The sequence below is a fragment of the Babylonia areolata genome, chromosome 10 (assembly GCF_041734735.1).
Source record: "Babylonia areolata isolate BAREFJ2019XMU chromosome 10, ASM4173473v1, whole genome shotgun sequence".
In the NCBI taxonomy this organism is placed as follows: domain Eukaryota; kingdom Metazoa; phylum Mollusca; class Gastropoda; order Neogastropoda; family Buccinidae; genus Babylonia; species Babylonia areolata.
The window spans coordinates 3,743,748-3,765,267 of NC_134885.1; the positions used below are offsets into that span (position 1 = coordinate 3,743,748).

General features: G+C 45.2%; 2 protein-coding genes across 2 annotated transcripts in view; one reads left to right on the forward strand and one right to left on the reverse strand.

The window, feature by feature from the left end:
• Nucleotides 1-21,520, reverse strand: part of LOC143286726 (twitchin-like) — a 346,369-nt gene that overhangs the window by 142,224 nt on the left and 182,625 nt on the right. Inside the window, 2 exon segments of the mRNA XM_076594434.1 lie at nucleotides 419-557; nucleotides 20,674-20,813. Coding sequence (XP_076450549.1) covers nucleotides 419-557; nucleotides 20,674-20,813 — 279 coding nt within the window.
• LOC143286725 (uncharacterized) lies at nucleotides 6,043-17,046 on the forward strand. The gene is made up of 6 exons (XM_076594433.1): nucleotides 6,043-7,225; nucleotides 8,132-8,344; nucleotides 9,727-9,934; nucleotides 11,529-11,803; nucleotides 12,729-13,923; nucleotides 16,033-17,046. The coding sequence occupies exons 1-6, from the start codon at nucleotides 7,136-7,138 to the stop codon at nucleotides 16,569-16,571; spliced, it is 2,520 nt and encodes an 839-aa protein (XP_076450548.1). The 5' UTR covers nucleotides 6,043-7,135; the 3' UTR covers nucleotides 16,572-17,046.

Consider the following 21,520-nt stretch of genomic DNA (forward strand, 5'->3'; position numbering starts at 1 on the left):
GCTAGACTGAATACATATAATTATACACATACACACACATACATATATTGATAGATAGATATGAAATGCTGACAACTCAGTATGATTTGTACACATGTCGAAGACAATAGTGAAGTAAAGTCAATGCACACAATGTAAAAGTAGTCATACACAAAAAAAATGTCAACCCCCCCCCTCCCCCATGCCTCCCTTATTCCTTCAACCCACCCATACACACACACTAACACACAAGCTGCACACATTCACTAACACACAGACAAGATGACTGTTATCACCTCTTTCTCTCTTCCATTCTCACTTTCATCTTCTCCCTCACTCTCCCCCACCCCTTCCTTTCGGGTTTGTCTCACACCTACACACATGCCCATAAAATCTCTCTCTCTCTCTCTCTGTCTGTCTGTCTGTCTGATTATCCTACCTCCCACTTTGACCTTGGCGATGGTGACGGCGTTGCCACATTTACACTTGTACTCAGCCTCATCGTCAGGATCGGCGTTGATGATGCGCAGAATGCAGCGGTTCTCACGGCGCTGGATCTCATACTTTCCAGGGACGTACTGAAAACACAGGTCACCCATAATTATTATGATACACAGTCCATCATGGCACTCATGAGCAACAGTGTGGAACTTTTTAGCGTGACAGGGTTCCAGGGGTGACCCATATGGATCAAACAACTGGAACAGGGTGGGGAGAATGGGAGGAAGTAAGGATCGGGTGGGGTAGAATTGTTGGCAGAGGACAGGTGCTTCCTCCACTCTCTCCTCGTACCACAAACAGGGTCATTTGGTAAAGAGTATTGAGGTGTCCATTTACCATAACTTAAGCAGCACTAAAGCAAGCACCTAACTTTACACAGACCCCATGTTGTTTGAGGACAGGTGCTTCCTCCACTTTCTCCTCGTACCACAAACAGGGTCATTTGGTAAAGAGTATTGATGTGTCCATTTACCATAACTTAAGCAGCACTAAAGCAAGAACCTAGCTTTACACAGACCCCATGTTAGTTGTGGTTCTCTTTGCTACATTCTCAGTCTGTGTCAGGTTTTTGTCAGGCTCATCTGACGGGAAAGGGATGAACATGTGCGTGTGCCAGTTTTCATCTTTCCCCGAACACAGTCAGTGCATAATTATCATCAAACCCAAACTCCCATCCTGATTGGCTAATTCCAAGCTGACCAATCCCAAACCAGCAGGGATAACAGACCTACGCACCACTTCACTCAGATAAACTGTTCCCACAACCTCAAATCCAAGAAAGCCATCGATCTCCATGACTATGTCTGATGACTGCTATCCATGTCTGCTTGTAACCACCACCTGTGTATTTGTATTTGTATTTCTTTTTATCACAATAGATTTCTCTGTGTGAAATTTGGGCTGCTCTCCCCAGGGAGAGCGCGTCGCTACACTACAGCGCCACCCATTTTATTGTATTTTTTCCTGCGTGCAGTTTTATTTGTTTTTCCTATCGAAGTGGATTTTTCAGTCTACAGAATTTTGCCAGGAACAACCCTTTTGTTGCCGTGGGTTCTTTTACGTGCGCTAAGTGCATGCTGCACACGCCGGGGCCTCGGTTTATCGTCTCATCCGAATGACTAGCGTCCAGACCACCACTCAAGGTCTAGTGGAGGGGGAGAAAATATCGGCGGCCGAGCCGTGATTCGAACCAGTGCATTCAGATTCTCTCGCTTCCTAGGCGGACGCGTTACCTCAGTCTAGGCCATCACTCCACTCCATGGTGTAGGCAAAAATCCCACAGCTGATGTGCCATCCTGCTTGCATCAGAGTGATCAGCAACAGCACACATATCACTTACAGAGGAATAATAAACATATGAATGGTTCATCAAGTGTAAGCATGCATGTGCTGTCTTTATGATGTTTATCAGCTGTGTTGAGACATAGAGATAACTATCAGCAGCCCATAATTATAACATAGGCTGCTTATAAAAATTCAAAATAAAAGAATTAAAACTACACCTGTGAATACCGGAGAGCCACCATTTTGCTTGTACCTTATTTGATATTGGTTCAAATTATGAAAGGCCTTCATTGCTGATTTAATTGCTTGACATCTTTCTATATGGGTATCCATTCTGAATGAACCTTGCTTTTGCTATTTCATCCCAAACTGCCCAGGCTTTCCAAGACAGAACATCTGTTGGGTAATTCTGTGTCATCACAAAACTATGGGGATCTGGAAGCCCCGAGACAGGACCAGGTCAATGCTTCTGGTGATGCACACAACACACACAGTACACACAATACACAAACTTTATTGTCTATACTTTGGTACAGAGATTTTCTTTTTGGCAGCAGCACATGTTCAACATAAGAAGAAAACAAGAGAGGCAAGGCCTTCAAGACTCACTTGTGATTCACTTGAACAACAAACAAATAAAATGAATAGAAAAAAAAAAGATAAATTAAATGGCACCAAATGGAAATAGCTATATACAAATATACTGATTACTGAAATTTACGTGCCTCTCCATTTCAGTCAGCCAAACCGCACTGCACATCTACCCACACACACACACACACCCACACACACCACGCGCACACACATGCACACATACACTCTCTCTCACCCCCTCTCTCTCTGTCTCTCTCTTCACAAGAAATGCAACTACAAAGATCATCGTGAGACACAGAGATGTCAAGAGACAGAGACAGATGAATGGAGAGGCAAAGGGAGAGGAGGGAGGGAGAGAGGCAGAATGTGGGAAAGAGGGAACAAACAATAACTTTTTTTTTTAAAGTAAAGATTCTACAGGAACTGGCAAACCAAACGGTCTTTGTTAATCTGTACATCATAGTCATAGGAACATGAAAAGAATGTAACCAACATTATGAAACAAGAGAGAAAGAGAGAGAGAGAGAGAGAGAGAGAGGGCAGGTGGGGGGGAGATAAACTGACTTCTATACTAACAAAAACAAACAAAACCCTATTTTGTCTCTCCCTCTTTCTGTGTGTGTTCAAACTCTCACTGACACAGATAGTACGAAGTTGGCACAGCAGAGCTGGTGGGTGGGAGGGAAATGCGGGGCATATAGTATCTATCTCTCTCTCTCTATATATATAGATACATATATTTGTATTTCTTTTTATCACAACAGATTTCTCTGTGTGAAATTCGGGCTGGTCTCCCCAGGGAGAGCGCATCGCTATACTACAGCACCACCCATTTTTTTGTGTTTTTTCCTGCATGCAGTTTATTTGTTTTTCCTATCGAAGTGGATTTTTCTACAGAAGTTTGCCAGGAACAACCCTTTTGTTGCCGTGGGTTCTTTTACGTGCGCCGAGTGCATGCTGCATACAGGACCTGGGTTTATCATCTCATCCGAATGACTAGCGTCCAGACCACCACTCGAGGTCTAGTGGAGGGGGAGAAAATATCGGCGGCTGAGCCGTGATTCGAACCAGCGTGCTCATATTCTCTCACTTCCTAGGCGGGCGTGTTACCTCTAGGCCATCACTCTACTATATATATATATACATATTATATACATATGTGTGTGTGTATGTGTGTGTGTGTGTGTGTGTGCGCGCGCGTGTGTGTGTGCTCTCTGGCGTGGAGTGAGCTGCCGGGTGCATGGGAACAGTGGAAGATGCTGTATGTGCTATACAATACACTTCAAGCAATATATAATTATATATTGCTGCAGTTGGCCCACGAAGGAGTAAAACCTCAATCTGTTATGACCACACCCTATGGCTCCATGACAGAACAGAAAAAAGATCTCGGTGTGTGAACGTGTTGAGACAGAGAGAGAGAGAGAGAGAGAGAGAGAGAGGCTTGGAAAGAAGAGGGACAGAGACAGGCAGACGGAGACAGGCAGAGACAGAGAGAGAGAGAGAGAGAGAGAGAGAGAGAGAGAGAACGACAACAAAAACCAAACAGAGACAAGCAGAGACAAACAGAAACAGACAGCCAGAGAGAGAGAGAGAGGGTGAAAGAGTGACAGACATTCAGACAGGGTATAAGGGGGAAAGGGCCAGAGCGGTTGTGCGGAGAAAGGTGTTGCGACGACAGTGTACGGGGAGTAGAGGGGACGGGGGGCATGGGGAGGGGGGTGGGGGGGGGGCAGGCGGAGGGGAAGTGGGTGTCTAACAGTCGTACAGGTGGCACAGAATGTCAGCCCCTTCTGACTGTTCTCTTTGTTGTGGAGAATTAAGCCTTTCCCGACTACGCTACCTGCCCCGTTCTCATGTGGGGCACTGAAATAAACAATGCCGGTTTTTCTTCCCTCTGCTTTTCGGATCAAGTCTCTCTTCGGTGACATATCTTTAGAACTTTCTGGTCTCTCCTGCACTATGGCGTTGTCAGGGTGTCACGTTCTGTGTGCCTCTCGTGCTCAGAGAACAGTGGGACTGGGTGCTGTGACGTGACGCCGCCGCCGCCGCGGTGTATGTGTCACTGAACATCAATGCATGTTTACACACACACGGTGTTCGCGACGCGTCAGTGTTTGCCAGTTGGCGGTTTTCATGTGCGATTTCGTCACGGCACACCACACACACACACAGACACACACATACACAAACGCGCGCGCCGGGGCGCGAAATGGGGCAATAATCATTAAAATCTCTTGAGAAAGGATGACTGATGGCAGATGCATATTACCAGAAAGTTTAGAGACCGAGTTCTGATTTCATACATATCAATAAATGAATAGCTAAATCAATAAATGGTAAAACTGTTATCGATCTCTCTTCTCAGACAAAAACAGGTTATTCAAATTGCTGGTGAGATACTGATCTTTCAAAGTGACCAGAAATTCTATTCCAGTTGTTTGTAAAAGTACAGGAAAAACAACCCCCCCCCCCCCCCCTTAAAACCAAAAAAAAAAAAAAAAAAAAAAAAAAAAAAAGTTCGCAAGCTAATATTCAGAACACCCCCACCTCACCCCGACCACAATAATTACTGAACCCACCCGTAAGTGCCTGCACCCCGCGCCAGGTATGCAGTATGTACTGTCGGTTTACAAAGACACCACTTCAGATTTCTTTCAGTCGGTCAGTCACAGCTTTCAAAGCAGTGTCAAGCTGTTATTATAAAAAGCCTGGGACTTTTAAATCAACACCAGTGTGGAGAAGAAACGGTGAGCAGTGTTCAGTTCGAAGCTTGGAGTGAAAGGAACCAGCCCCCACCCCCTGCCCCCACCCCCACAGTGTCGCTGAATGGGGACATCGTCAATGCAGGGCCGACGGTGTGCGTTCTTGGCAACGCAAAAGGTGTCTGTCATAGCTATACCTGTCCATGCCACCACCCCTCAAAGGCACGCCCTTTATAAGCGATTTCTGTTTTTAAGGTGCGTTACAGGCTGAATAGTATTATTTTTAAAACTGAAAATCATAGTAATAATGTGTGCATGCTTAATCTGCGTTGTGAAATTGTGAAGTGTCATTGATTCTTCCAGTGCTGATATGGTCATAAAGTGTGTGTGTGTGTGTGTGTGTGTGTGTGTGTGTGTGTGTGTGGAGGGGGGCCGGAGGAGATCGATATAGACAGACAGATATACCACTTACAGTATCCCTCTTTGAAGCAAACACACGCCTCTGAATTATTATCATCATTATTGTGTGTGTGTGTGTGTGTGTGTGTGTGTGTGTGTGTGAGAGAGAGAGAGAGAGAGAGGCAGCGATGGAGGGAAGGGTTAACTGTATGCGTATGGGTGAGAGGGTGAGACAGGGATAACTTGGGTAGGGAGGGAGAGTGAAAGAGGAACTACATGACAGGTTCAATTCTTTCAAAGACTTTATGTCGCAACAACAAACAGCAAGAAGAAGAAGAAGAATTAAACTTCGAAAGAAAAAAAAAGTCCAGGCAACTCAAAGACAAGAACCCACGAACATGTCTGTGTACACAACAGTCTCAACGGAGCACAAAAGCTAAACGATCTATCGCGTCAATCGATATCCCCACCCCCAACCTTCTCTCTATTCTTTCCCTTCCGCCCCCACTCCTCCCACCCGAGGCCTTTCCCTATCCCTTTCTCCAAGCAATAGATCGTCGTTGATCGTTGAACGCCTGAAATCTCTCCTGTGGGCGCAGTCGTTTGAAGTTGGATTGTGCATTCACTTGAGAGAGGAATCAAGTCTGCTCCTTCTACTTACGACTTCATAAGTTTACGTATTTCTGGCCAGTTCAGAGACTGTGTAGGCCTATGTTTTCTTTATAATTTTGTGGGAACGCTTACAGTTTCGCTGAGGTTAGTGGATTGAATGGACACTACAGTGCCATGGTTCGGTGTGTGTATACAGATAAGACGTGCGTTATTTGAGAGTTGAATATCATTCCGTGAAGAAGTGTTGGGGGATCCCTTCACAGCATGTGGGCCTGAGGGTTCGTGTCTTGAATGGAATGGCGCGGGGTGTGTATACTGCTTCGTTGTGAGCAAGGTGGAGACACCAGAGGCTTTGTCAGTGTTGTATTAATCATTATCGATCTATTCTACACTGTGGGGTCACTTCAGGGACTGATCGAGGAAAATCGGTTTTCGATGTTACCATCTGAATTTCAGTACGTATTACCTCACAAAGTACCAATTGATATCTAAACTGGAATTTTTTTTAAGGAGACAAGCTTGTGAAACCACAGCCACAAACGGTATAACAAAGAAAACACACACACACACACAGAATTACAGCCAAGGCTGGCCAAAATTAATTTGGTTCACGGATGTTACTTTTCATAATATGTTCATATTCATGTTTTCTTGCGTCTTCAGTCAGTCATGAACCTTGGGGTTTTATGACAATAAAACAATCTATTCTATTCACATACAAGGTGAAAACATGTTTTAAAAGATCTCCCTGCCTGTGTTTGTGAGGCAGTACTGACAACAGGTCTGTCCTTGGCGGAATAAAACACACCTGAAGTCGGACCACGGCCTTTGTGGGAAAAAAAAAAAAAAAAAATCTATTTACGAGGGCCATGGTCGGACCCGTACCGAGCCCAGACAACCAGAATGTTTTAATTTCCCTGAATGCTGCCTCCTTGCTGCCGACAATGAGTGCCAGTCAGCACAGACTGCGAGCCGAATCAACTGAGGGGTGAGGACCAGGGTCAGGACCCGGGACGCCCCAGAGACCGGTGCCAGAGGAGGACCAGCCAGGGAAACACGGCATGGAAGGCGTGAACTACCCGGCACCCAACCTCTACCAACAGCCTCTGCTGGATGGCTGGGGCAACAGTGGCCCCTTCTACGACCACAGGGTGAGTGAACTGTTAAACCCCGCTTACCTGTGTAGCAATGAGTGAATATCTACCCGGTTTACCAATGTGGCAGTGACTGACTCTACCCCGTTTCCTACTTGTGTAGCAGCCAGTGAAAATCAACCATATTTACCTGTGTGGCAGTGAGTGACTATTCCGTTTTATACCTGTGCAGCAATGAGTGAATCCACCCTGTTTACCTGTGTAACAGTGAGTGAATCCACCCCGTTTACCTGTGTAACAGTGTGTGAATATCTACCCTGTTTACCTGTGTGGCAGTGAATGCACACTTTTCCCTGTTTACCCATGTTGCAATAAGTGAGCACTACCCTGTTTACCTGTGTGGCAGAACTCGTGATGGCTGTGTTGTGAAGAGTTGGTGTTGTTCTCTTTATATTTGTTATCATGTAGTTCCTGTGGTATGACCATGATAAAAGGACTTGTTACTTTGTAGTTCCTGTATTATGACCATGATGTGCAGACTTGTTCTCTTGCAGTTTATGGGGTATGACCATATCTGGACTTGTTCTGTTGCAGTTCCTAGGGTATGACCGTGATATTCAGACTTGTCTTGCAGTTCCTAAGGTATGACCGCGATATTCAGACTTGTTCTCTTGCAGTTGCTGATGTTTGTTGTTCTCTTGCTGATGTATGTTCTCTTGCAGTTCCTGGGTTATGTCGTTGTCTTGCAGTTCTTGGGGTGTGTTGCTCTCTTACACTTCCTAGGATATGTTGCTCTTTTGGGTATGTTGTTCCTGGGGTATGTTGCTCTCTTGCAGTTCCTGGAGTATGTTGTCGTCTTGCAGTTCTTGCTCTCTTACTTCCTAGGATACGTTGCTCTTTTGGGTATATTGTTCCTGGGGTATGCTGCTCTCTTGCAGTTCATTGGGTGTTGTTGTCTTGCAGTTCCTGGGGTATGACCGAGCCCCATACGGCAGCCTGTACCTGCCAGCCCAGCCAATGGGGCCTTACATGGGCAGTCTGGAGTCCCTGCCTCAGGACGGCCCCCCCGGGAACCTCCCTGACATGGGAATGGTGTCTGACGACAGCTCCACTTCTGATGACGACAATGATGCTGAAGACGGGGATGATGTTTACAGTCATGTGGGACTTCAACAGGTAAGAGTCAGCTTCTGTCTGTGTCGATTTAGATTCCAGTGTGTAAATGTGTAAGTGGTGGTGGCTGTATGTTCATGTTTACATGTATGCGTGCACATGAATGCTTATGTTCTATGGTTCTTTTCTTCCTGCGTTACGTGTGTGTGTGTGTGTGCGTTTGTGTCGTCTGCAATAGTCATTTCATTGTTTCTTTTAATCTCGGTGGCACTGCCATGAACATACAACCTAAGTGTGGAAATTCAAGCGTGCCCAAAAGAAATGAAGTTCATTCGTTTGTTCATTCTTCTACGCGATCCGCAGTTGTCCTAGACATGAGACACGATTGAGGCTATGGATCATAGTCTTGACCCAACTTGTCTGGCAGATGATCAGCAAGCAGATGGCAGCGTGATGAATCAAAGTGTTGTGCCAACTTGTCTGGCAGATGGTCATCAAGCAGATTGCAGTGTCATGGATCATAGCCTTGACCTAACTTGTCTGGCAGATGATCAGCAAGCAGATGGCAGTGTGGTGGATTAAAGTGTTGTGCCAACATGTCTGGCTGATAATCGACATGCAGATGGCAGTGTGATGGATGAAAGTGTTGTGCCAACTTGTCTGGCAGATGATCAACAAATTGTTGTGCCAAATGTCTGACAAATGATCAGCAAAGTGTTGTGCCAAATGTCTTACAGATGATCAGCAAGCAGATGTCAGAGTTGTGCCACATTGTCTGGCAGATTATTGGTAAGTAGATGTCAGTGTTGTGCCAACTTGTCTGGCAGATGATTGGTAAGCAGATGCCAGTGTTGTGCCAAATGTCTGACAGATGATCAGCAAGCAGATGTCAGTGTTGTGCCAATTTGTCTGGCAGATGATCAGCAGTGTTGTGCCAAATGTCTCACAGATGATCAGCAAAGTGTTGTGCCAACTTGTCTGACAGATGATCGGCAAACGGATGTTAGTGTTGTGCCAACTTGTCTGGCTGATGATCGGCAAGCAGATGGCAGTATGGCTGATCAAAGTGTTGTGCCAAATGTCTGGCAGATGATCGGCAAGCAGATGGCGGTATGGTTGATCAAAGTGTTGTGCCAAATGTCTGGCTGATGATCGGCAAGCAGATGGCGGTATGGTTGATCAAAGTGTTGTGCCAAATGTCTGGCAGATGATCGGCAAGCAGATGGCGGTATGGTTGATCAAAGTGTTGTGCCAAATGTCTGGCAGATGATCGGCAAGCAGATGGCGGTATGGTTGATCAAAGTGTTGTGCCAAATGTCTGGCAGATGATCAGCAAGCAGATGGCTGTGTGGTTGATCAAAAAGTGTAGTGCCGAATGTCTGGCAGATGATTGGCAAGCAGATGGCAGTATGCTTGATCAAAGTGTTGCGCCAAATGTCTGGCAGATGATCGGCAAGCAGATGGCTGTGTGGTGTCACCGTGCACCTGACACGCTGGCCATCTTCACCCCCATCCCGGGCGACACCCTGTCCACGGCGGTCAGCTTTGCACAGTCCAGCCTGCAGTGTGACCCCTCAGAGGACCGCGCACTGCTCCTCCTGCCGGGACTGGGGAGACCTGTCGACCCCTCCGTGCTGCACTCCGCTCAGCCAGGTTGGTCACTGTGTGTATGTTGGTGACTGTGACTGTGAGTATGTTAGTGACTGTTTGTATGTTGGTGACTGATGGAAAAATCCGGGTTGGCTACAATTTTTTGGTAAATCGGTCACAAGTGATTTATCTAATTGGTCATAAGTGATTGATCTCTCCTTAATCTTCTGGTAAATTGGTCACAAGTGATTTATCTTTCCTTAAGCTTCTGGTAAATTGGTCACATGTGATTTATCTCCCCTTAATATTCTGGCAAATCAGTCACAAGTGATTTACCTCCCTTTATGGGAAGCATAAAGGGGACTTTGATACTGGTCTCCAGCCGAGGATAGGCGCTATATATATCCATATCATCATTTCTAATCAATTTTTTTGAAATTATAAACACTTCCTACTACATGGGATTATAGTTTCTTTACTATCAAATTCAGTAACATTATATTTTTTGTTATAACGATATCATAAGGTTAGAAAGCCTATAATTCTTTTAGATTAATATTTATGTCAAGGAATTTTGGCATGACCTTCGAAATCTACAAAATACCTTCTGCCTGTCTCCACCTGGACAAGACTTTACCTGGTACATGCCCTTACCACGCCATCGCATATGTTCTAAAACAACTTCCTGAGCATGTTATGTTATGGTGAGTTGTTCCTCTTCCCTAACTGGAATCCCTCACCATCAATAATTATTTTGATCCCCCTGCTGCTTTTATATTCCACCTTCTCCAATCTCCCCCTCTCACCAGGCCCCTTTCCCCCCTCTCTCTTCTTTAAAAAAATTTATATATATATATATATATATATATATATATATATATATATATATATCTTTTTAATAGCAAAATATTCAAATTAAAATTTCAAACCCTATGTGGACAGAACAACTTAGGTTTTTTTCTTTTGTTTTTTGTCAGGTGTGTGAGAATGAATGATTTCACTTAAACCTAACATAGAGAGTTTCTATGAGATTTAAAAAAAAACAAAAAACAAAAAACTAAAGCCACACACACACCTGAATTTTCTGTATGAGTGGCGTGTGGTGTGAATGTTTACAGTTTGAGTTCAAATGAAACCAGGATGTTTACAGTACAGTGATGTGTGGTGTGAATGCTGGCAGTCTGAGTTCAAATGAAACTAGGTTGTTAACAGTATAGTGATTTGTGGTGTGAACGTTAGCAGTTGGAGTTCAAACGAAACCAGGATGTTGACTGTATAGTAGTGTGATGTGTGGTGTGCCTGATGTCGTGTCAAACCTGGATGGGGACTTCAGTTGTGTGCATAGTGATTCGTGTTTCTTCAGATCAACTCAAACCAAGCCAGTAATTGTCTATGGTCTGTACAGTGGTCTGTGATGCTGCTTCAGATTGAATAAAATGCCAGATTGTCCACAGCTTAGTTGATGACAATAGGCCATCTTGGGGAGGGGAAGTGTGGGGGCAGGGGAGACAGACAGATAGATAGATAGATAGATAGACACAAATATATACATATCTAATTAACAAAGATAAGAGACTACACACAGCATATGAAGTGACCGATGCAGTCCGCATAAAACAAGAAAAGAAGAGATGTGAGCACGTCGCTGCCTCCACAGGCTCCTCCTTGCTGGTGGTCCCCAAGTCTGACTGCCAGGTGACTCTGGAGGTCACGCAGCTCAAGGTCAAGCTGCAGATGGAGGTCAGCGTCACCAAGACCGTGCGGCAGGTCAAGGCCGCTCTGCAGCGACAGCGGGGATTCCCCGTGCAGCGCACGGACCTGCTCTTCCAGGACCAGCCCCTGGAGAACCAGCGACACCTGTTTGACTACCACGTCCGCCACGGCTCCACGCTCTTTGTCATGCTGCACCTGGTCTATGATGTCCGCGTCACGGTCAGTCACCTCTTTTTGCTTCCCTCCTTGAATCATGAGACATATGAGGTGTTGTTGTTTTTTTAATATCTTTCTTTGTACCATCTGTGCTCCTTATGTTTGATACGCTCTTCGTCATGCTGCACCTGCTCTATGACATCCGCGTCATGGTCAGTCACCTCTTTTTGCTTCCATCCTTGAATCATGAGGATGACGTGGTTTTTTTTGTTTGTTTTTTGTTTTTTTTTCTTTGTACCATCTGTGCTCCTTATGTTTGATACGCTCTTCGTCATGCTGCACCTGCTCTATGACATCCGCGTCACGGTCAGTCACCTCTTTTTGCTTCCATCCTTGACTCATGAGGATGACGTGGTTTTTTTTGTTTGTTTTTTGTTTTTTTTTCTTTGTACCATCTGTGCTCCTTATGTTTGATACGCTCTTCATCATGTTGCACCTGGTCTATGACGTCCGCGTCACCGTCAGTCACCTCTTTCCTGCCGCTGCCCCCCCCACCCCCCCTCCCCAATTCATGTGGACCAGGTGTTGTTTTCTTTCTTTGTACCATCTGTGCTCCTCATGTTTGATAGTAGTAATGACATGTTTTGTTTTGGTTTTCTAATGATGAAAAAGTCTTTTGAAAAACTAAATCCAGGGCTCAGTGAGCTCCACAAGTTATGCTCGATACAGAGAAATGATACAACAAGGAAAGAAACAAATACTGAAGCTCAATGATACAGATCGTAAGGACACAAATGCATGTTCCCTCACTCTACCAGATCACAACCAGCTTACACACATTTTTTTTTCCTTCTTTAAAAAAAACAACAACAAAAAAACGTCTTGTACCCCATTATACAAGCCTTCAGAGTTGAGTCAGTTCATTCTTGTCTTGTGCCCCATTACACAATCCTCCGTTGTTCAAACAGTCACTGCGATGTGCTGGCAGGTGGAGACGTTCTGGGGCCACAACTACCAGCTATACGTGGACCCCTGCATGACGACAGCCGGCCTGCTGGACACTGTGCTGCGCCGGACCATCAGCCCTCAGGCCGGGGACGTGTCCACCTTCTTCCACCTCCTGCTGCCCCGCCACGCCCTCGTCATGTACACCCACACCGGCACCGCCATGAGGTGGAGCAGCTGTCTGGGGCTGTACGGAGTGCAGCACGGTGCCACCTTCAGTCTCTCCACCGTCGCTCTGGCTCACAGCATGAACCTCCAGTCCGTCCCCGTCGTCATAGCGGAGGGAAAGGTCCACAACTTTCGCATCTCCAAGTTCGACTACTGCTCTGTGCTGGCGCTCAAACTGCATGGGTTTCTGGGATACCCCGTCAACCTGATGCGTCTGTTCCACGGGAAACAGGAGCTGGACCTGGCCCGGGCTGCGGGGACCTACTCTTACAGAACGTCCCCTGTGTCCCTGGACCTGTCGCTGCTCAGGTCGGACATGGATGTGTACAGCGGGGTGCTGCTGACCTTCAGGCTGGGCAGGGACGTGGAGGAGGAGCTGCTGTTGTCTCCCGGCAGGACGGTCAGGTCGGCCAAGGCCATGCTGGAAGAGGTGGGGGTGCCCAATGCCACAGCCTACGACCTGGAGGTGGACGGGGTCAGGCTGCCAGAAGGTGGGCGCATTGGCCACGTGGTGGAGGAACACCGGAAGCCCATCTCCCTCAGGCTGAGGCACTACCCCGTCTACGTGCATGCCCCCAAAAACCTCATCTACAAGATGAATGCCCATGCCCAGGAGGCCCTCAAGGTGTTCAAGAGCCGGGTGGGGATGAAGACAGGCCTGTCCCAGACTGACTACTATATGCTGATGGCCGGCATGCCCATCACGGATGATGACTCCACGCCAGTCTTCCAGACCCCTCTGTCCATTGGGTCCTCGGTCTTCCTGATGGCTGTGCTGCAGTGCCAGACCTTCTTCCTGGTGTGGGACGACTGGCTGGTCAAGCTGAGGCTGCCCTTCCACCCCCAGCCCTACGAGATCAAGCAGATCCTGCTGAAGGACCGCAACGTCCCTGAGGGCAGCCTGACCTCCGTGGCCAACTTCCTGCAGTGGTACTTCGCCATGAGGGCCACCAGGAAGGACCTGCTCCACGACTACCTCCAGCAGACCCAACAGCTACTCCACGCTCACGGTAAATGGCTGTGTTTGTACTGTTACTAGGGGATAGTGGTGGGGCTGCTCCACTCTCACGGTAAATGGCTGTGTTTGTACTGCTCCACGCTCACAGTAAATGGCTGTGTTTGTACTGCTCCACGCTCACAGTAAATGGCTGTGTTTGTACTGTTCCACATTCATGGTAAATGGCTGTGTTTGTACTGCTCCACGCTCACAGTAAATGGCTGTGTTTGTACTGCTCCACGCTCACAGTAAATGGCTGTGTTTGTACTGTTCCACATTCACGGTAAATGGCTGTGTTTGTACTGCTCCACGCTCACAGTAAATGGCTGTGTTTGTACTGTTCCATGCTCACGGTAAATGGCTGTGTTTGTCCTGTTCCACACTCACAGTAAATGGCTGTGTTTGTACTGTTCCACGCTCACGGTAAATGGCTGTGTTTGTACTGTTCCACGCTCACGGTAAATGGCTGTGTTTGTACTGTTCCACGCTCACGGTAAATGGCTGTGTTTGTACTGTTCCACGCTCACGGTAAATGGCTGTGTTTCTACTGTTACTGGAAGAAAGTGGGAAGGGGGTGGGGGTGAGGATGGAGGTGGGGTGAGGGGGCAGTAGTGGATGAGACTGAAGTTGATTGGGAAAATGGAGTAAGGGGGACAACCTCTAGTGTACTGAGAAAGACTGAAATTACAGGACTTTGCTTAGCATTTTGATAAAGACTGAAATCATGAAATTACAGGGACACTGTTAGTGCACTGAGAAAGACTGAAATTACAGGACTTTGCTTAGCATTTTGATAAAGACTGAAATCATGAAATTACAGGGACACTGTTAGTGCACTGAGAAAGACTGAAATTACAGAACACTGATAGTGTACTGATAAAGACTGAAATTACAGGACACTGTTAGTGTGCTGAGAAAGACTGAAATTACAGGACACTGTTAGTGTGCTGAGAAAGACTGAAATTACAGGACACTGTTAGTGTGCTGAGAAAGACTGAAATTACAGGACACTGTTAGTGTGCTGAGAAAGACTGAAATTACAGGACACTGTTAGTGTGCTGAGAAAGACTGAAATTACAGGACACTGTTAGTGTGCTGAGAAAGACTGAAATTACAGGACACTGTTAGTGTGCTGAGAAAGACTGAAATTACAGGACACTGTTAGTGTGCTGAGAAAGACTGAAATTACAGGACACTGTTAGTGTGCTGAGAAAGACTGAAATTACAGGACACTGTTAGTGTGCTGAGAAAGACTGAAATTACAGGACACTGTTAGTGTGCTGAGAAAGACTGAAATTACAGGACACTGTTAGTGTGCTGAGAAAGACTGAAATTACAGGACACTGTTAGTGTGCTGAGAAAGACTGAAATTACAGGACACTGTTAGTGTGCTGAGAAAGACTGAAATTACAGGACACTGTTAGTGTGCTGAGAAAGACTGAAATTACAGAACACTGATAGTGTACTGATAAAGACTGACCTTGCACTGCTTGTATTAACAAGGCACTGACGGCACTTGGGTAATGAGATCTACCTGATACAGACAGAGCAAAACTAACAAAACACAAGGAAACATAATATCAGTGCTATGAACTGAATATTGTGAGGCAGTTTTCCTTACCCTGTGAAGTCATGTCACAATATGCTCTCAGTACCTCCAGCATGCAACATTACTGAGTTGGCTTGGGGTCCTGAATGTTTTTCCCTTGTGACTTATCCTTTCACAAATATTAAAAAGAAGACCTCATTTTGCTGCCTTTGCTGTGTGTGAATTGCCTTTTTACCAGTGCTGATACAAGACCGACTTGCGCTGCCTTTGTTATGAAATACTGTTTTTACAAGTGTTGAAAGAAGACCTGTTTCAGTACTTGTGATGCCTTTGTTGTGAACTACAATTACATATGTGTTGAAAGAAGACATACTTGTGCTGCCTTTGTTATGTATTACCCTTTCACAAGTGTTGAAAGAAGACCTACTTTTGCTCTGCATTTGTATTAATTGCCCTTTCACAAATGTTGTAGAAATGTCTACTTTTGGCTATCAGCTGTGAATTTCCATTTTGACAACAACAACAACAACAACAAAAAGCTGAAAAAAGACCAACGTTTGCTGCTTGTTGCAGGCGACAGGCATCAGCACCATCAGCAGCGTGAGTCCCGGCCCAGGAAGAGGCGAGGGCAGTCAGAGGACGCCCTGTGGAGGCAGCACTGCCAGCAGATCCATGACCTGCAGCTGGCCTTGGAGAAACGCTACCAGCCCCCTCAGCCTGGAGCCGTCCACCCGCCCCGCGCTGCACGGCCCGCCCTCCCACAGGGTCCGTCTCCCCCCACCACCACCACCAAGCACCCCCACGCCCCTAAACAGGGCCTGTACTACGCTGCACGCAGGAATGGGCGCTGGCATCGTGTCAACCCCGAAGACCTGGCTGACAGTTATCTGCGAGCCTGGTCCCTCCCGCCGGATCCCATCCACACAATGTACAGCGGTCGGCACGATCGGCTCAAGAAGTACCACTCTGCCAAGCCTGACCTGCGCACCAAGAAGGGGGACCACTCTGGCAGGAACCCTGAGGGCATGCACAGTGGACAGCACAAGGGTCGGGAAGCTGCCCACACCAGGAAGAAGCGACACCGAAAGAAGAACACCGTGAAGGCCAGGTGAGCTCAAACCATGGCGGCCACAGTGGGACCTCAGGCCCTCAAGATCCAGATCTGTACATGAAGAGACTACAAACTAGCCACTCTGACTTTTTCTGCAGTCTGTGGGTCTGACTGAAGCAGAGTGTCTTTCTGAGCTCCGCCATAATCTGTGCTCCGTCTCGCCAGGTCCATTCTTCTTCTGATAATCATCTCCTCAGGATGCCTCATGTCAGAATGAAGACTTAAAGACAAAGATTTTTCTTTTCTTTTCAAGCCCAAAATAAGTGGAATGGACTCCCTGACAACCCCTGACACTCATGCATCTTTGTGATCTGGTCTCAAAACTCATCTCTTCTCTAGGCCATAAGTTTGGTTGTGGCACGTCCTCCCAAACAGTACATGTTCCTGTACATGTGGTACGCTTGACTAGGTGGCACGCACACACACACACACACACAATGTATATATCTATGTATGGAGAGAGAGAGAGAGAGAGAGAGAGAGAGAGAGAGGGGGGGGGGGGGGGAGGGGGGGAGAAGGAGGGGAGAGAGGGAGAGATGTACGAAGACACAAATATGAATGAATGTGAGTGTGTTTTGATTTTGTTTTTCAGCAGTCAGATTTCTCCACTGGATCTTATAAATGCTTATAATCTCTTCAATAAGTCTGAGGTGTTACACACTTGTTCCAAAAAGCACAACAACCAGCATATTGCAAAAGAATTAGAAAACTGTATGCTGACAAAGTAAAGTTGACTTACCACATGCACTTTCAGATTATTATATATATATATATATATATATAATCATGTCCAACAGTACCATCTGATGTTTTTCCTCTTAAAAATGGTTCACTTCTGAAATGTCTGTTGTCACAGTTGGTGCAAGCTTTATTAAGCATGTACCTAAGGCACTCCTAACGGGTGTGGGTGGGATTGTGGAGCTCAAGCATTCATGTGATTATTCTATCTGTGATAACATCAGTTAGTGAAACAATATTTTGTTCCACACACTGCCGTCTGTGATAGCTATGTAGTCTCAAAAGTTAGCACCATTTGCTTGACCTGACTATGATGAAAACTTCATACATTTTGTACAGTTTGCTATCTGTGGTATACTTTCACATGAGATTGATATGGTGTGTATATTATACAGTATCATTACGATCCATAACTCAAAAAGGTCACGTATATATTATACAGTATCATAAAACCTGTAACTAAGTGTGGCCATGTTTATATTACTTAGTGTGAGATCCACAACTCATGGTGGTGATTTTGTGCATCACACACAACAAAAATTCACAGCTCACAATTTTTTTATGTGCATATTCAACAGTATGCCAAGCAGCAATGTGTCTACAACAAATCTGCCGAATACTTTTCAAAGACCACGTCAGGGCCTGTTGCTACTATTAATATTGTTATTACTATTAATTTTATTAGCATTATTACTCTTTTTTTGTCACAACAGATTTCTCTGTGTGAAATTCTCCCCAAGGAGAGAACGTTGCTATACTGAGAGCGCCACCCAATTTTTTTTTCCTGCCTGCAGTTCTTTTATTTGTTTTCTTATCAATGTGGATTTTTCTACAGAATTTTGTCAGGGACAACCCTTTTGTTGCTGTGGGTACTTTTACATGTGCTAAGTGCATGCTGCACACAGGACCTCGGTTCATCATCTCATCCGAATGACTAGCATCCAGACCACCACTCAAGGTCTAGTGGAGGAGGAGAAAATAATGGCAATTTTTTTCCGGGATTCGAACAAGTGTGCTCAGATTCTCTCACTTCCTAGGTGGACGTGTTACCTCTAGGCCATCACTCCACTATACTATGGTGATGAAATATGTGTCTATGTTTTAACAAGGGGATGACCAGGACACATGGACGCATGCTGACAAGAGACAGGCAGCAGATACTGACAGTGTTAGTGTATGATGAAAAAAAACTGGTCATTAGAAATACATTCAATAATGGCACTGACTGAGACGTGGAGTGTGTGTTGGGTGTTTGCGTTCACAATCTGCGTTCACAGGGTGCCAGTCTCACACAATCGTTTCTGCTGGTGTCTTCTTTTTTTCCCCTTAGTGTTTATTGATTTCTTCATTCATTTTTAATATGAAGGGAGAAACCAACGGACCTTTAAATCCATAGTGTTTAGTCAATAGTGCTCCACTGTCAAAAGGGCAACCAGTGCAAGAAATGTCATGCTGTCCACATCCCAAACTTTGACATGATCACAGTGTCTTAATCAAGTGCATTCTCATCTCCTGCGCAGATGTGTGTGGCACAGCTGTTGAGACACTAGCAGGTCTACACTTAGTGCGTAAGCAAGCAGGAGTACTTGTGGCTACTGAGCATAATGTTGAAAACAAAGTGCGCATCCTATAAATCTGTGCCAATAGGAGTACTTGTGACTACTGAGCATAATGTTGAAAACAAAGTGTGCATCCTATAAATCTGTGCCAATAGGAGTACTTGTGACTACTGAGCATTATGTTGAAAACAAAGTGTGCATCCTATAAATCTGTGCCAATAGGAGTACTTGTGACTACTGAGCATTATGTTTAAAACAAAGTGTGCATCCTATAAATCTGTGCCAATAGGAGTACTTGTGACCACTGAGCATAATGTTGAAAACAAAGTGTGCATCCTATAAATCTGTGCCAATAGGAGTACTTGTGACCACTGAGCATAATGTTGAAAACAAAGTGTGCATCCTATAAATCTGTGCCAATAGGAGTACTTGTGACCACTGAGCATAATGTTGAAAACAAAGTGTGCATCCTATAAATCTGTGCCAATAGGAGTACTTGTGACCACTGAGCATAATGTTGAAAACAAAGTGTGCATCCTATAAATCTGTGCCAATAGGAGTACTTGTGACTACTGAGCATAATGTTGAAAACAAAGTGTGCATCCTATAAACCTGTGCCAATAGGAGTACTTGTGACCACTGAGCATAATGTTGAAAACAAAGTGTGCATCCTATAAATCTGTGCCAATAGGAGTACTTGTGACCACTGAGCATAATGTTGAAAACAAAGTGTGCATCCTATAAATCTGTGCCAATAGGAGTACTTGTGACTACTGAGCATAATGTTGAAAACAAAGTGCGCATCCTATGGTTCTGTGTTTAAGCTAAAGGTAAGCAATCCTGCAGTTCAGTCAAACACTGCTGTTGGTGGTTTTGAAAACTGGGCATCACCCAGGCAGATGCAAACAAGAAAATGGATGCCACACAAGAACCACAGAGCAATGCAGTGACCTTCACCTTGAATGCCAACATGTTGAAAGAGGTTTGGTGGCTTTTCTTATCAGTCTATGAGTTCAGCTTTCCAAGTTTTTTCACCAGATAACAGCGATGAATCCAGTTCAAAAGTGAGATGATACTGTTTGATGCTGGACCTTCTAAAATGTCTGTTTTCATGTTTTTTCAAATCAAAGGACTGGAAAGTTCATTCAGCAATGGTTTGCCAGTTCCAAAGTAACCTCTGAGTTTTGCTAAGTCACAGTTCCACTGTGCCTGATACCCAATAATTCAGGAGGTGTGCTTTATGGAGGAATTCCTTGAACATAAGTTATGAAACACTTTTATCATGCACACATAAAACACACAGACAGACATGGAACACATTCCTAGAAGCACACACGAGTGTACACACATAAACACACATGAAGCACGCTGTTTGAAACAAACAAGTACATGTACGCAAACACACATGGAGCAAACTACCATGCATAAACAGACATGAAGCACACTGATACAAACATACAAATACACAAACATAAAAATACATGGATTGCACTGCCACAAACACATATGTAACTATACACACACAGAGAGATTTTAACAAAACACACAGAAAATGCTACAAACACACATAAATACACACACACACACACACACACACACACACAAACATACATGGAACACACTGCTACAAAAACAAACATAAATACACATAACGAACAAACACAAACATAAACAGAGCACACTACAACAAACACAAACACTCACACAAATACACTGAAACACACTCACAAACACACACAAAGCACACTACAACACACACACACACACACACACACAGTGCAGTGTGTGCACTATTCACAGACTGACCTCCATGGGAATGCCGTGACGATACCACTTGATGAAGGCGCGGGGGTCCGACACAAAGCACTCCAGCATGCCCGTCTTCTTGCGTTTCACTTCATAGTTCTCTGGCAGCTTCTGTGTGAACCAGTACTCCGGCTCCTTGGCTGAAAACATCCAGTCACCTGGTCTTCTAGCCCACTGCAGCTATCAGAGGCATTCGGCTTACAGACCACACTGAAAACACTCCTCTTACATATACAGATGTTTCAACAGCCCCTTATAAAAAACAGGACTTCACATTTCATTCTGGATGAAACATCCAGTCACCTGGTCTTATAGCCCACTGCAGCTAACAGAGGCATTCGGCTTACACACCGCACTGATCCCTTTTACATGTACAAAAATGTTTCCATAGCCTCTTATAAAAACAGGACTTCACATTTAATTCTGGATGAAACATCCAGTCACCTGGTCTTATCGCCCACTGCAGCTATCAGAGGCATTCGGCTTACAGACCACACTGACCCCTTTTACATGTACAAAAATGTTTCCATAGCCTCTTATAAAAACAGGACTTCACATTTCATTCTGGATGAAACATCCAGTCACCTGGTCTTATAGCCCACTGCAGCTAACAGAGGCATTCGGCTTACACACCGCACTGATCCCTTTTACATGTACAAAAATTGTTTCCATAGCCTCTTATAAACAAAAACAAAACAACAACAACAACAAACAAACAAAAACCTAACAACAGGACTTTACATTTCATCCTTTTGTCCTGGCTGAAACATCCAGCCCTTTGTTCTCAGCTGACTGCAGCCAACAGAAGCATTTGGTTTACACATAACACTTGAAAATACTCCTCTTA

Excerpts from the sequence above, each read along its gene's own strand:
- LOC143286725 (XM_076594433.1), top strand. The coding sequence starts at position 7,136 with ATGGAAGGCGTGAACTACCCGGCACCCAACCTCTACCAACAGCCTCTG. Across the intron at positions 7,226-8,131 it reads GCCCCTTCTACGACCACAGG|TTCCTGGGGTATGACCGAGC; the intron begins GTGAGTGAACTG and ends GTTGTCTTGCAG. Across the intron at positions 9,935-11,528 it reads GCTGCACTCCGCTCAGCCAG|GCTCCTCCTTGCTGGTGGTC; the intron begins GTTGGTCACTGT and ends CTGCCTCCACAG.